The following is a 16,240-nucleotide window of genomic DNA, read 5'->3' as shown; positions in this document are numbered from 1 at the left end:
TGCAGAGGCCACACACAGATAGGTAAGAGTGGGAGTGGGATAGAGAATTTACCTGGCAGCCCACTGGAAACTCTGGGTCACCCTTGCGGATTAATCCAATCAATATTTAGTTTCTGCAATATAGAATTGACCACATGAACAGCCCACCAAACATGCAAATACAAGAGAATCACTGCTTCACCTGGAAGGAACCTCTGTGCTCTTGAATGGTGAAAAGGGAAGGGGCAAAAGGACAAGTGCTTCATCTCATACATTTGTAAAGTACTGTGAGAAGTGGAGTGAAGATGGAAGATCAGAGTCACAAAGTGATTGATTCTTTCAGAATACTAAAAACAGGAAGGGAAGATGCATGCGGAAGTGGAATCTCATGGAATGTGGAAGAAATGGCAAAGGATGATCTGTTCAATGCAGAGGATGGTGGAGTGGAAAGTGAGAACCAGGGGAACCCCATCTTTGCTCTGTCCAAGAGGATAGAGTGATAACAGAGGTTCAAGAAACAGATGGAGACAAACGAGTTCTGTCAACTAAGGTAGAATATTGTGCCAAATCTGCACTTACATTAGAGACCACTGGCACCAAGTATACTTAGCTTTATTCAAACTCTTAATTGCAAATACAACATACAAGCACCCACATCTTGCACAGTAAACTACCCATCTAGATACAAGGTGATCAGTTTCGGTCAGACTTAGGTTTCCCTTTATTCCCCAAGTCCCAGACTCCGGCATCTTTGAGTGTTGATCCCACGTTCTTGTGCTATTCCAGAGTTCAGTAAGGAGTTAAATTGTTTCCAAGACCCATCTTCCTCCTATATTTTATGTTTTCCTTTAACAATGTCACCACATCAATAATCCAGTGCAGGTCCAACTTACTTCAGCCATCTGCATCTCATTGGAGCTGGTTGCCACAGTAAAGCCTCCATTTTCACTTAACCAATCTGTGGCTTCCTTATTGGTAGAGTGCCAATCAAGTGCAGATAAGCATGGAAATGATTGCTATAAAGACCTTATTCTTCATCTGGGTCTGATGAAGCCTCAACACCAAGATACTTCTTAGTCTTGGCTCTCATTCTCTCTCATCATAGTCACTGCCAGTTCTTCTGCTCGTGGCCCTAGATGCATATAGATATCTTAAGAGTGGACACACATTGTTTCTTATCTCACTATATTTAGCTGGCCACTTCCCAATTTACTAGACCTCAGATGTTGGATCTTAGTAATGCGAGCAAAGTCAGCAAAGTCCCCAATTTATGGCTGCTTAGTGAGGCTAGACAATATTACATTGGGCTAGTGGCTCTTCTCATGCTGGTCTGGTTCCAGCCTGTAGATTATGCTCGCTATACAGGCACCAATGGCTTCTCAAAACAACTCCCATTTCAGAATCCTGTGATCAATCAACTCTGGTGATTCACTTCTGTGATTAAGTTCTCAATCTCCTTGCTTATACATTTACATTCTCCGAGAAATTCAGACCATTAAACCTTGTGTGTAGTCACCTCCAGATGCCAGTTAAAACCACCCTCTGTGACATAATGGATCTGTGTCACTAACCTATCCAGAGTCAGAGACCCAGAAAGAGAAGGGATGAGTTGAGAATAGGGTGGAAAATCACAGCAAAACTAATAAAATTAAAGTTCTGTGTGAGTGCAAGAAACAGCACCAATAGAGTCACCAGTGTACTAGAATGACTTGAGCAAGGGAGTGTGACTAGGGCCGAAGCAATGTTCCACTTATCCCACAGAGTTGTAACTTGGGCCCATGTTGAGCTCCCAAAGCCTTACCTGTGATCTGGATAAAATGGGTTGAGTTAATGTTACTCAATACGAGAATGAGTCCAGTGTTGTGGGTTTGAATTGGTTGAACCTCTGTTCAAGGCAGCAGAGTGCCCTCAGACAATTCTGGTGTGGGATGGAGTAGCAGGAAGAACATACAGGGGCTCCCTTAAGTTACAGAATAACCAACTTATAGAAATCAAACTTTATGCAAATTCTCCCAGTTTTTTTTGGTTGAGAAAAAGCATTTTTCAAGACAGGGAAGTTACATATAGAAATGCAAACATCTTCAGGAGTTATGGATAGGGGCAACAGGTAGTTAATTCAAAACTGTTTACATGCAACCTTCCTGCAGTAAGGAGATACTGGCAGTCCCCAGATTACATTTGAGTTCCCTTTCTGAGAACTATATGTAAACCATTTTTCTTCACCCCCACCCCAACCCCCCCACCCCACCAGTAGAAGTCAACAGATGAGATTTGCCTTGTCATTTCTCAAAGCAAATCTCTTAAGTGACCTCCTGCTGTGAATCAGCAGCTGTATTCTTAAAGATAATGTATAGGGGGTCCCTGGGTTATGGCTAACCTTATTGAAATTTGACTGTGCAAATTCTCCCATATATTTTCAGTGTTTTCCAACATAGTAATAAAATGTTTTGTGGTATTGATTAATGACTGAATACAGTATATATTCCATTAGTTTAATTGTAGGTAGCATTGTATTGAATATTCAATGAAATGAAAGAATTATAGCAAGTGTATGTAGAGCGATGTGATATGGGTTACTATCGAAAACTGGTGTTTCTAATTTACGGAGAAATCAGCATAGGGAATTGGTACAGTACAATGTATAATAGCTGCCTTTTATGCAAGTCTACAATTCAGTTGCTACGAAACTTCAAAGGATCCCAAGGACACAGGTGCCAAACAAATATAATTCTTTCAATTAAGCCCTCTTAACAATGATGTCACTGCAACAAACTCAACCAACTATATCACTGCTTTCAAAATTAGAGATTTTGCTGTTTAGATACTACAAAAACATTAAAGGCAGGAGAGGGGTCCGAAATAGGTCTAGACATCCTGCTTTAATTTTGTGCGCTAAAAATGTTGTTTCACTTAAAAACTCACTCTGAACATAGGGAGTTGACTACCCTTGTGGAACAGAATCTCTTGTGACACAAGAAACAGTTTGACATAGAATATCTTTGATTGTAAGGAAGCCCAAAATAAGGTACATAATCAAAATGTTCACTAATAAACCCAATAGAATATTGAGGAAGAATTTTTTCCCCATTTGAGGTGACAAACAGATCCATTTTAATCAATTTTGTACATGGCTCTATGGGTTGTCAATTGACAATTTAACTATAACTTTGCTGATCCTTGACTATAAAAACTGAAAGAAAAATTGAAAGAGACAAACATCCTTGCTCAGCTGGTCAGTTGAAAATTGTCAGAACATATCATTAACTTCCTGCATGATTGTGCAAAATAGATGGGCTTTGTTATTCGCATATACTGTGATCAAATTGGTCACATGGCCTGACTGAGAAACTCAAATACCAGTATCTTAGAGGTTGACAGAGTGCACAGCATGTGTATATCAAGTGGCACCATCTCTCCAGTGCTAACGTAAAGGAGATAGAATTATGATCACCATCACCAAAATGTTCACCCACTGAGATATCTGACACCTGACCAGGTTCATTTCCCAATACTAAATCAAGCACAGCCTCTCCTCTTGTAGGCCTATCTACATATTGTGTCAAGAATCCTTTCTGAACACACTTAAACTCCTCCCCATCTAAACCACTGTCTGGAGATGCCTATTGATGTTTGGGAAATTAAAATTCCCCATCACAACAACTGTTATTCTCACACCTTTCTAGGATCTGCTTCCCTATCTGCTCCTCAATATCCCTGTTACTATTGGGCAGCCTATAAAAAACACCCAGTAAAGTTATTGACCCCTTCCTGTTCCTAACCTCCACCCTCAGAGAGACTGTAGACAGTCCCTCCACAACATCCACCTTTTCTGCAGAAGTGACACTCTCTGATCAACAGTGCCGCTCCCCCACCTCTTTCGCCTCCCTCCGTCCTCTCTGAAACATCTAAAACCCGGCACTTGAAGCAACCATTCCAGTCCCTGAGCCATCCAAGTCTCCGTAATGGCCACCACATCATAGCTCCAAGTATTGATCCAAGCTCTAAGCTCATTTGCCTTGTTCACAATACTCCATGCCTCAAAATAGACATCTCAAACCTGTCTGAGCACGTCCCTTCTCTATCACCTGCCTATCATACCTACTACTAGCGTTCTCTATTTGAGAGCCAAACACCTCTTCCCCAGTCTCTCCAGTTCAGATCCCACCCCACCCCCCACAATTCTAGTTTAAACTCTCCCCAGTAGCCTTAGCAAACCTCCCCACCAGGATATTGGTCCCCCTGGGATTCGAGTGCAACCCATCCTCTCTGAACAGGTCATACCTGCCCCAAAAGAGGCCCCAATGATCCAGAAATCTGAATCCCTGCTCCTTAGTCCAATCCCTCAGCCACACATTTAACCTCCTCCTCATTCTGTTCCTATACCCACTGTCACCTAGCACAGATAGTAACCCGGAAACTACTACCTTTGAGGTCCTGCTTCTCAACTTTCTTCCTAATTCTCTATAGTCTTTTTTCAGGACTTCATTCCTTTCCCTACCCATGTCGTTGGTACGAATATATACCATGACCTCTGGCTGTTCTCCCTCCCCCTTCAGGATATCTTGGACGCGATCTGAAACATCCCGGACCCTGGCACCTGGGAGGCAAACTACCTTCAGAGTTTCTTTCCTGCATCCACAGAATCGCTTGTCTGCCCACCTAGCTATAGAGTCCCCCATCACTAGTGCCCTCCTCTCCCCTTCCCTACCCTTCTGAGCCACAGGGCCGGACTCTGTGCCAGAGACACTGCCACTGTTGCTTCACCCAGGTAGACTGTCTCCCCCAACAGTACTCAAGCAGAAGTACTTATTGTCAAGGGGGTACAGCCACAGGGGTACTCTCTGGTACCTGACTCTTCCTCTCCCCCCTCCTGACTGACCCACTTGCCTGACTCCCATGGTCCCAGTGTGACCACCTGCCTATAACTCCTTTCTATCACCTCCTCATTCTCCCTGACCAGACGAAGGTCATCGAGCTGCATCTCCAGTTCCCTAACACAGTCCCTCAGGAGCTGCAGCTTGACACACCGGGTGCAGATGTAGCCTTCCTGGAGGCAGGGAGACTCCGGGAACTCCCACATCTGACACAGAGTACAGGAAACCACACTCATACCCCTTCCTTAACTCAAGTCACCTACTTTTCCTCGCCCCTTGAGCCAAAGCCCAAAACACTCTGCTCTCTCCCATTCCACTGCCCGCTCCGACACTACCCACTGGATATGGCGGTTTGCTTTTTTAAACTGCCCATGCCTTACCTGCTGACGTCATACACTTACGCAGTTCAGTCTCCACTATTCCTGATTAAAACTTATATAAAAACTTATAAAAAAGAACCTTGTAACATTAAACCTTATAATAAAAACCCTATACAAAAAAGAAAAACTCCTGTCGCGAAGTCCTAACGGTATTCCAAAATTTGCTACGCAGTGGAACCACCAGCAATTTATTTTTTCAACAATTACAAATGATTTAGTTATTCACTGTAAATAGTAGCCCATGTTTTTGGGTCAATTTGTTAAGGTTGATTCAGACTGCATGTGATCACAAATGTTTTGGACAACTGATCTAAAGAATTATGACTGCTTGGAACTACATCATGTTGTAAATGAGCTCAAAAAGTGTACACTGAAGAGTTTGTCTATCTTATGCTTGAATATGTATGCACTGATTTTTTTTTAAACACATTGAAGCACTGGACAAGATAAACATGAACAGTGACTGGTACAATTAGATAACCTGTAGGCCATTACACCTACCTCCTCTCATTGGCTTCAAAACTATCTTTCTCTGTTTTCTGTTTTCACTGTTGTCAATCAAAACAGTTTTTTAATTAAACTTTGCATTTACCTATCTTCAGTTATTCCAAGTTGCAAAATTCACTCAACTTCAAATTCACATCACTGCTTGAGTAATCCAAGCACTTGTCGATGTGCTTAGATGATTCAAAGGTAAACCTTCTGAACACTTATGTAGCTTAAGGGCAGAGTATCATGTCCTTGTATATCCAAATGAGAAATTGTTTAATAACCTTTCGCCATACATTAGCACACCTGATTGAGTGCACTCAAACATAACCAGAAAATGATCACTTCAGTGAATTAACTTGGCTCTTACAATGTCTACATTCACATAAAATTCCAGTTTCTTGCTCTCATGGAAAATACCAACACCAGATTTTGTTTAACCATTTTAACTGCAAATGGTCAGAACCAAATGGTTATACATAATAGCTGCACCACAATACTCCTGCACCAGAGCTCCCTAGAATAAATTTTAAACTGATCGACAAAACCATTTAACTTATACATTTTAAGACAAAGACATTATTAAGCATCCATTTTTCTAGAGGGCATAATCACAGTCTAATGAAGGAGAAGCTAATGCTATTTAAACACTTCCTTTCACAGCAGAATATCACTGATGTCTCTTTAAATCATGCACATATGGATACCAGTGTAGTTAAAGTAAAGCAGACTTACCTGTGTAAGCCATATTCTTAGGATTTCCATAAGGAGTCCCAGGTTGAACGGGGCTATAAACGGGATTCATGATGGAAGACTAGGAACTCTAAGGAAAGAAAATACAACTTAGATATTCTGATACTTTTTTGTACACAATATTTCTGTTGCAATTATTTTAGTGCTATTTATGAATAATAACCAGCTATGTCTTAATATTCAAGCAAGACAGATCATTTCTATTTATCTTCAAAAGGATCAAGTTGCTTGTAAGTGAAAAACATTCAAAAATAAGCCAAGAATTATGGAAGTATAGAATATGTAACCTACCTGTAGAATTCTCAGGAAACAATTCCATCACAAGAGCAGATATAAATGCCCATGTGCAAGGAATAGAAATTGACTAGATTATTTCTCATTATCTTGCACCAAAAGATTAGACGAAAAGTGTTAGCAGAAATAAGAACAGTTTACCAAAGCACTGGCAGTATTCATTCCGTGGGTAATGAAGCGAAGTTACCAGCCTCCTACTGGTACCAATACAACTTCCCACTAAACTTGGCTAAGCTCTGCATGAATCACAGTTATGGCCAGATCTCAATTCAACTACAGAATTGCTGCAAACTATACGAACTAGTATGAACTCTGATCTGTAAGTGTATACTTGAATAATATTAGATATGTAAACTATTGGATTTATTTGAATAGTTATAGCATTCTAGAATACATCTTCATTCAAAACCAGATATGCCTGGATACTGCTTTGAAAATGGTATTCCCAGCATTGAGTAAACTGTCCTAACAAGACTGCAACAGCCTCTCCTTTTTTCATTTCCTCCATCTAATTTTGGATAATTGAGCTTTCCTGGAATTATTACTACTGAATACATTTGAAATATGGGATCCAACACTAAGCAGTCTACTCAACTATTAGGATGAAACTGGAACAGACATAAATTTATCTTAATGTCTGAGTTATGAATCAAGTTCTCATCTTAAGCATCTGTTGCATTAAGTAGCATCAGCTGGAAGTGGAGTAAAACAGTATGAACAGTATAATCTAGTGCTAGTATTTAAGCAGAATTTCAATCCATTCACAAGAACACAAAATTGGAGTAGGCCACTTAGCTGCTCAAGCTTGCCCCACTATATGATCATGCCAATCTCCCCAGCACCTCAACTCATCTTGTGCCAGTTCCACATTGCACTCAATTCCTCTACATTTTGAAAATTTATTTTCCTCTAAATACCTCCAGTGCTCTAGCCTAGGTGAAGAATTCCAAAGATTCACCACAATGAGAAGAAATTCCTGTTCACCTCAGTTTTAAATCTTGTAGTTACAAGATTAGGGACATCTCCTCATTCAAGACTCTCCCATTAGTGGAATATCTATCTCGTCATGCACCCTTTGGCTCCTGTTTCAATAAGATCATCCCTCATTTTCATGAACTCCAAGGAATACAGGTCTAAGTTTTTCTTAGCCACAAGCAAATAGTTATCACTCTATACAAAGCCATATCCTTTCTTTCCAGCTAATATTGAAAATTAACATAACTGTATCCAAGTGCAATAAAATGGACCTGGATGGGATATCTGAAAATATGAATATACAAATTAGTGGGAGTAGGCCACTCAACCCCTTAAACTTCTCCACAATTTAATGTTTCTGGCTGATTTGATTGCAAGTTCAACTTCATATTCAACCGCTTATCAAATATCAACTTCTGTCTTAATAATCATCACAGACTGCTTCCACCACCCTATAAGTTCCAAATGCTCATGACTCTCAAATGAAATGTCACTTCATCTCTGCCTTAAGTAGGCAGAACTGTGACCCCTCATTTGAGATTCTCCCACAAGAAACATCCATCCTGTCAAAATCCTTCAAGAACTCATGTTTCAACTGTCCTCTCTTCAGGGAGATCACTAGAATTCTAAATATTCTAAAAGATGATTTTCTAAGTTAGAATAAATTTCAGGGGAAAGCTCAATTTGACTACTGTTATTAAACATTGCAGCAAAAGAAAATATTTTAAACATCAAGGGTTTATTTAACATTGACTTGGTAAAGGTAACCAAATATGTAGTTGTGATCAGCATTCATACAGAGTTTGGTGATGCATTAAAAATTTAGGCTTATCATATTAGACTGCTTTCAAAATACACAATTGGAAAGTGTTTATGCATCTTGGTATTCAACAGGTCAACAAACTAAAAAGCAGTAGGTAGTCATATAGCTGTACAAGCCTATTTTGTCATTCAACAACACTATTTTCTATCTTAAGTCTACAATCCTGCCCAATTGTCATTTCACATGATTCCCTGCCAGTACAAATATCCATCAATCTCAAACAAAAGCAGAAAATGCTGGAAATAGACGGCAATGAAAAGAGTTAATGTTTCAGGTTAAAGGTCCATTATCAGAAATGAGAAAGCAGAAAAAGGTTTAAATTGCGGAGGTGGGGGGGGGGGGGGGAATAGATGGATAGGACAAAGGGAATCAGTGAAAGGCTCAGGCCAGGGTTGCTGTGGGGATAAGTTATTAATGGGGCAGTTAGAGGGGGGGAACATTTGATGTATTGTAAATAACAGGTCATGGCATGCTAATGGAGAGGTAGAAGAGAACCAATATTAGAGATGACTTGTGACAAAAATGGCCAATTCTGACCTTCAGAAGTCAGAAAATTCAATATTGACTCCAGAAGGCTGCAAAGTGCCCTGACAAATGCCCTTTCCAATTTGTATTAACTCATTAGTTATTAATTAGTCTGTTGTATTAATCAAGGTTATAAATGAGCTCAAAAGTGTACTCTGAAGAGTTTGTCTATTTTTACTACAGGGGCTTAGAGTACAAAACTACAAAAATCTTGCTGCAATTGATATAGTCCTGAGGAAACCATACTTGAGAGCTGCAATTTTAGTGCCAATGCTGAAGGAAGGATATATTTGTTTTAGAGAAAGGAATACAGATTCCCTAACAATCCTTAGAAGGGGCTGTCCTACAAGCTGCTGAATAGGGTAAGTCTGCAAGAATGTGTTAACATTAAAACAAGACTGAGTGCTTGATGGAGCAGGTGCTCTGGCTGGAATGTCTGGAACATCTGGAACCAAGGAGTGCAATCCCAGCAGAGGGTGCCTATTTAAAATTAAGATAATAGATTTCATAATATGAAGATTTAATTTTCATTAAATTTCAAAATTTGCATTAACTATTGCATAGTCAGAATATTTTAGTTGCTTTGCACCAGAAGTGCTTTTAAAGTGTAAGCAGGAAATTTGAGAAATCAAATTTAGTATATCAAGATCCCATTAACAATATTAATAGAGCAAACAAAACATGCCCTCAGCCTTGTCTGTTGAGGAAAGCTGTCAGGATGTGGAAGAACTTGCTCACTCTTCAAATGAGATCGCTCAGGGCTGACCAAAAGAGCAAACAGGTTTCAAGTTAATGTCTCATCCAAAAGACTCTGCAACACTCAGTCCTAAATAGTTGCCACCTTGGATAGTCTACAATCCTTGGACAGAGATGCAACCTCAAGTTTCAAAGCCCAAAGGTGGAAAGCAACAATGGGGTTAAGAAACAAAGCAAAATGTTTAACATAGCTCAAAAGCACAGTGACAACCAAGAATTAAAAGTGGTAGTGGACAACTAATACTGAGCACCACAAACAAAAAAAACTTAGGTCTATGCTTACAAATGCTGTGGCTGTGGGGCGTGGAACCCAAGTAAGTGGGCACCAAGTGACACTACGTACCGAGGTTCTACCTGTCCCAGCTGTTGCGAAGGATTGGCCTGGCCCCGTGGCCACACAGCGTCCCAGTCAGCTGGACGTTGCCGCACTACCTGTCCTTCGTGGAAAAATTCTTCCGGACTAATCCCTTGGACCACAAGTCCATCGGGAAGTGGTCAGCACGGAACATCCTGCAGACATTGCAGGAGAAGGACCCGATGGACACCATGGGGTGGTTCCCTGAGCAGACTGTCCAGACCATCTGGCAGAATGCCTCATCGCCAGAACTCACCAACAAGCACCAAGACCTCACTTGGCTGGCGGTGAGAGGGGCCCTCCTAGTCAGATCCATCCTGCATCGTTGGGGCATCACCCCCAGTGCACGCTGCCCCCGGGAGGACTGCGCTGGGGACAAGACGGTCGCCCACCTCTTTGCGGGCTGTGGGTTTGAGAGGAGAGTGTGGCAGAAGATGCAAGGGTCCTTGTCACGTTTCATCCCCAGCAGCAGCGTAACAGAGGATTCTCTGATCTACGGGCTGTTCCCGGGGACACACACAGAGACGGACATCAACTGCTGCTGGAAGGTCATCAACTCGGTGAAAGACGCCCTTTGGTCTGCCTGAAAATTGTTGGTCTCCCAGCACTGCGAGATGTCCGTAGGGGAATGCTGCCAACTGGCACATTCCAGGCTGCAGGAGTACGTGCTGAGGGACGCACTGAAGCTGGGTGCAGCCAACGCGAGGGCTCGGTGGGGAAGGACAACAGTTTAGGGTTCTTCTGCCACAGGAGGAGGGGCGGGGTCAGGCGAGGATGCCGCTCAAAGGTTGTAAATATGGGATTGGGGTATCACCCCAGGGAGCCACGCGTGTGGCATCGGTGCCGTGTTTTTTTATATATAAAAAGGTAACACTAAGAATGGAACTGTACACGAATGTAAAGGTTTGAACAGTTTTATTATTGTATATAGTTTTTTATTATGAATAAAGTTTATTTTGATAAAAAAATATGAATGTACAACAGGAAGACCCAAGCATGAAAACAGTTGAAAGATGCATTGTGGTAGTGCAATATGTAAAAATGAAAACATGACAGAATTAAGAAATCTGCAATCAATTGATCAAATTAAAATTCAGTTACAGTTGGAGTCTTACAGCACAAACAGGCCCTTTAGCCCAACTGGTCTATGCTGACCACAATGCCCATCCAAGCTAGTCCCATTTGCCTGCCTTTGGCCCATATCCTTCTAAACCTTTCCTATCTATTTCCTATCAGTACCTGTTCAACTGTCTTTTAAAAAGTTATTTTGTACCTGCCTCAACCACTTCCTCTGGCAGGTCATTCCATACACGTACTACCCTGAGTAAAAAAAAAGTTGCCCCTCAAGTTCCTATTAAATCTTTCTCCTCTCATCTGAGACCTCTAGTTCTTGATTCCCCAGAATGAATGATAGCAGAAAATCTAAGAGTTAATAGGAGGATGTGGCAGCTCCATGAACATTAACAATGATGGAGCTTATGAACTCACAAATTAGTCACTCGGCTGCTCAAGCCCATTCTGCCATTTAATAAGATCATGACTAATCTGACTGCAACTCCACATTCACATGCCTGCAGTAACCCTTCAACTCCTTGCTTTTCGTGAATCTGACTTAAAACTATACAAAACTCTTCCACGCCATTTGGGGAAAAGAGTTCCAAAGATTCATGATATTCACTTTATTTGTTGACTAAATGGGTAACACTTTTTAAAGAGTGCCTCCTAGCTCTAGGCTCTCCACAAGATGCAACACCCTTGCCACACCCACCCTGGCAAGATCGCTCAGGATTGTGTTTCAGTTAGGTTCCCTCACTCTTCTCAATTCCAGCTGATACACCCTAGTCTGTTCAGCGTTTCCTCAAGACAACCCATCATTCCAGGTACCTCCAGTAAGCCTTCTCCAAAATGTTACCAACTCATTAACATCCTTCCTTGAATAAGGAAACTAAGAGTTGAATGGCAAAAACAAATTCATTTGCAAACATCTTCAACTCTAAGTGCCAGGTGGCTAATCCATATCAGCCTCCTCCTAAGGTATAAACCAGTAGAGAAGCCAAACTTCATTCAATCTGTATATAAATAATTGAGATCATGGATACAGAGGCTATAAAAACAACTTCTCTTAATGTCAGCAAACAAAAGAGCTGGTCATAAACTTCAGGAAGTGGGGCAGAGTATATCCCCATCTCTGTATCAATGGTGCTGAGGTGAAGGTTAATAGCTTTATGTTGGTAGGTGTAAATATCATCAATAGCATTTATGTGGTTGGACCAGGACAAGCTATGACCAAACCAGTGCCTCTACTTCCTCAGAAGGCCAAGGAAATTCGGCATGTCCACGATGACTCCCATCAATTATTATTATTATTTTGTTTTACAGATGCAACAGAGGGCATCCTATCCAGATGCATCACAGCTTAGTATGGCAACTGCTCTGCCCAGGACAGCAAGAAATTGCATAGCTGTGAACACAGCCAACACTAGCACAAGAGTCAGCCTGCCCTCCATTGACGCCATCTACACTTCCTGCTGCTTTGGGAAAGCAGCCAACATAATCAAAGACCCCTCCCACACCAGTCATTCTCTCTTCTCCCCCTTCCTGTCAGGCAGAAGATACAAAAGCTCAAAAACACATACCACCAGGCTCAAGAACAGCTTCTATCCTGCTGTTATAAGACTCTTGAATGGACCTCATAAGCTAACGATGAACTCTCAATCTACCTCAAGGCTCTTGCACCTCATTTATCTACCTACACTGCCCTCTAACTGTAAAACTATATTCTGCATTCTGGTATTGCTTTTCTTTTTGTACTACCTTGACGTACTTATGTTTTGGAATGATCTGTCTGGATGGCATGCAAAACAAAGCTTTTCACTGTATCTTGGCACATGACAATAATAAAGCAATTTTTTAAGGCCACATCCCATTGCAGCTAGTCTGTTCCTGGGCACCCATAGAACTGCCATCTACCAAATAATGTGGTCACCCAGGACTACTTGGCTCTGGAATTTAGTAGAATCTTTGTAAATTTGGGCAAAATAGCTTACTTCCAAATGCAAGGCCATTTTTATCATCAAGGCAAAATTGACCAGATGTGTCAAGCCCTGGTAAATCTGGTCAAAAGGAATTGAGGGTAATTCTCTGCACTGGGTGGAGACATACTTTCACAAAGGAAGATGGTTTTGGTTTCTGGAGATCAATCTCAGCCCCAGAACATTCCTGAAAGAGTTCAGAGCTGTGTCACAGCACCCACCATCTTCTACAGTTTCAATGTTTTTACCTCTATCGTAAAGATAGACTGTTCAGCTCCATTTGTGGAAATTCAGACAATAAAACAACCATGCTTACATCATCAAAATCCATCAAGTATGGGCTTTAAGAAGTAACACTTAAGTCACAAGTGCCAGTCAAAGACTATCTCCAAAAGAAAGGCTATCCATCACAATCTTCAATATTGTCATCACCAAGTTTCCCACCATCATCTTGGAGGAAGATATCACTGACCAGATACTCAACTAGACCAATCACATAAATACTGTGGCCAAAAAATGTCAGAGGCTGGGTATCCGCAACTAGCTCACCTCCCAATTCCAAAAGTCTTACAACTATCTCTGGGATGGAGGGAGACCAGCTTTCCTGGATGAATGCAACTCTAATAATACCAAATCAGTTCAACAGCAAAATGTTTTATTGGCATCTCATCCATCATCCTAAAACAGTCATACCCTTCATCAGCAGCACATCATAACTCCTGTGTGCATCTACAAAATGGGCTACAGCAAATCACTAGTGCTCAGCGATCATTAGAAGAACAAGAGCAGCAGGCACCCAGGAACATACCATCTGTGTGTTCCATTCCATGTCGAACCTTATCCTGATTTGGAAATACAGTGCTGATTCTTCTTTGTTCCTTGGGTCTAAATTCTAGAATTTACACTGATGGATTCTATTTACCAAGCGCCCTGCAGTGGTACGAGACAAAGGTCCAACATTGTGTTTGATGCAATTCAGGATGAAGAATAAATGCTAGCCTTCCCAGCAACTCCCACGTACCGAGAGGGAATAAAACCTTAATGTACATTGAGTGCAAGAGGATGGTATGGTAAAGTGCACCCAATCAAACCTACAGTGAACAGCATAAAACCGAAACCAGCCAAAATTCTCCAGCCTTCTGCACCCTCTGGAATAAAAAGATGAGCTCAAACTTACACAATTCTACAGCAAATACTCCTTTGAAATCAAGTTTCCAACGGCCACTATTTTCTGCACTGTATCGGGAAACGTTTCTGGAAGTAGAGCCACAATTTCCCTTGGCCACAGAAACTGGACACTTTAATCATTTGTTGTGCCATGCTGTCAGATTTGACATCATTGATTGATTGGCATACAATCTCAAATTCCCAGGAAAATAAAAACTTCAGATGATTTTTATGTTTACTGTGAAAAAAATAATTCACAAATCTGCTGTAACAGAAGGCATTAATAGACATCATGCAGTGATGTTCTAGTCAAATCAAAACGCACTTAAGTGTAGAATTGTTGTAGCTGTGAGGCGGCTATAAAAGTTATGTCACAACCTTGAACCAGAAAGTTTATAGATAATACCCCTCTTTGTGGATGCACGCCTGAAAAACACTACAGAACATGCTATCACATTTAATTTCCAATATTGCAATCAATCACCCAACAAGTCCACATCCAGGTTAGAAAGCTAATGGATAATTATAGTCAAATAAGAAAAGAGAACTAGCACAGACAAGATGAGACAAGAAGAAAACTGACTAAGACCAGAGAGATGGTGCAGGAGGAGAAATAAATAGTGGATCAGGGTTAGTTTCAATAGAGGTCAGAAGCCATGAGTGACAGGGAAAACAAGGCAGAGAACAGGGATGAGGGAGACAACATAAGAAAATAGCAGTTGAAGACCACTTGCCCCTCAAGACCGTAGCGCATTCAATATGATCATGGCTCAATATGAACAAGCAAAATGGAAAGGGAAGGATTAAAACTGGACAACTCCATGAGGAGCAACAATGGCCAGCACCTCATCCGTGGAGAAAAGTTAAAAACACTTCAGGTTTCAGTTTGGGATGGGCAGTAACATCAAGTTTCTTCGGGGTGAGGGACTAAAAGACATTTTTCAATAGATGAGTGAGAAATGGGGGTGAATCGCTGTGCACAGGAGCCAGGTATTTGCAAAATACAGCCAGTGACACAACAAAACTTGACTTGTGAAAACTTTAGAACACAAGGATAGATAATTTTTAAAATACATAGAAAGAACTGCAATCAATGGCTTAGTTTCAGCTCACCAGCGCCTCTACTTCCTCAGGAGGCTAAAGAAATTTGGTTTGTCCCCTTTGACTCTCACCAACTTTTACCGATGCACCATAGAAAGCATCCTATCTGGATGTATCACGGCTTGGTACGGCAACTGCTCTGCCCAGCACTGCAAGAGACCGCAGAGTTGTGGACACAGCCCAGCGCATCACGGACACCCGGCCTCCCCTCCTTGGACTGTCTTTACCTCTCATTGTCTTGGTGAAGCAGCCAGCATAATCAAAGACCCCACCCACCTGGGACATTCCATCGGATAGAAGATACAGGAGCCTGAAGGCAGATACCACCAGACTTAAGGACAGCTTCTACCCCACTGTAATAAGACTATTGAACAGTTCCTTTATACGATGAGATGGACTATGACCTCACGATCTACCTTGTTGTGACCTTGCACCGAATTGCACTGCACTCTGTAGCTGTGACACTACTCTGTACTGTTATTATTTTTACCTGTACTACATCAATGCACTCTGTACTAACTCAATGTAACTGCACTGTGTAATGAATTGACCTGTACGATCGGTTTGTAAGACAAGCTTTTCACTGTACCTCGGTACAAGTGACAATAATAAACCAATACCAATTTCATGCATAATATAAACAGTGGATGAAAAGAACAAGGATAAACCACTGCTCTAAGGATAAACTTCATACCCTAATTTTTATTGTTCAAGCCATTAGCTCATGCCAAGATGGA

At 41.3% G+C, this 16,240-nt stretch overlaps 1 protein-coding gene across 2 annotated transcripts in view; it reads right to left on the bottom strand.

The window, feature by feature from the left end:
• fam168a (family with sequence similarity 168 member A) overlaps positions 1-16,240 on the bottom strand; it is a 79,508-nt gene that overhangs the window by 46,313 nt on the left and 16,955 nt on the right. For both annotated transcript variants that reach the window (XM_052026679.1, XM_052026680.1), the window contains exon 2: positions 6,458-6,545. In XM_052026679.1, coding sequence (XP_051882639.1) covers positions 6,458-6,527 — 70 coding nt within the window. In that variant the 5' untranslated portion in view covers positions 6,528-6,545. The remainder of the gene's footprint in view (positions 1-6,457; positions 6,546-16,240) is intronic.

The sequence above is a fragment of the Pristis pectinata genome, chromosome 11 (assembly GCF_009764475.1).
Source record: "Pristis pectinata isolate sPriPec2 chromosome 11, sPriPec2.1.pri, whole genome shotgun sequence".
NCBI lineage: Eukaryota > Metazoa > Chordata > Chondrichthyes > Rhinopristiformes > Pristidae > Pristis > Pristis pectinata.
Note: the sequence above shows the minus strand (reverse complement) of the source record. Positions and strands in the feature narration are given on the sequence as shown.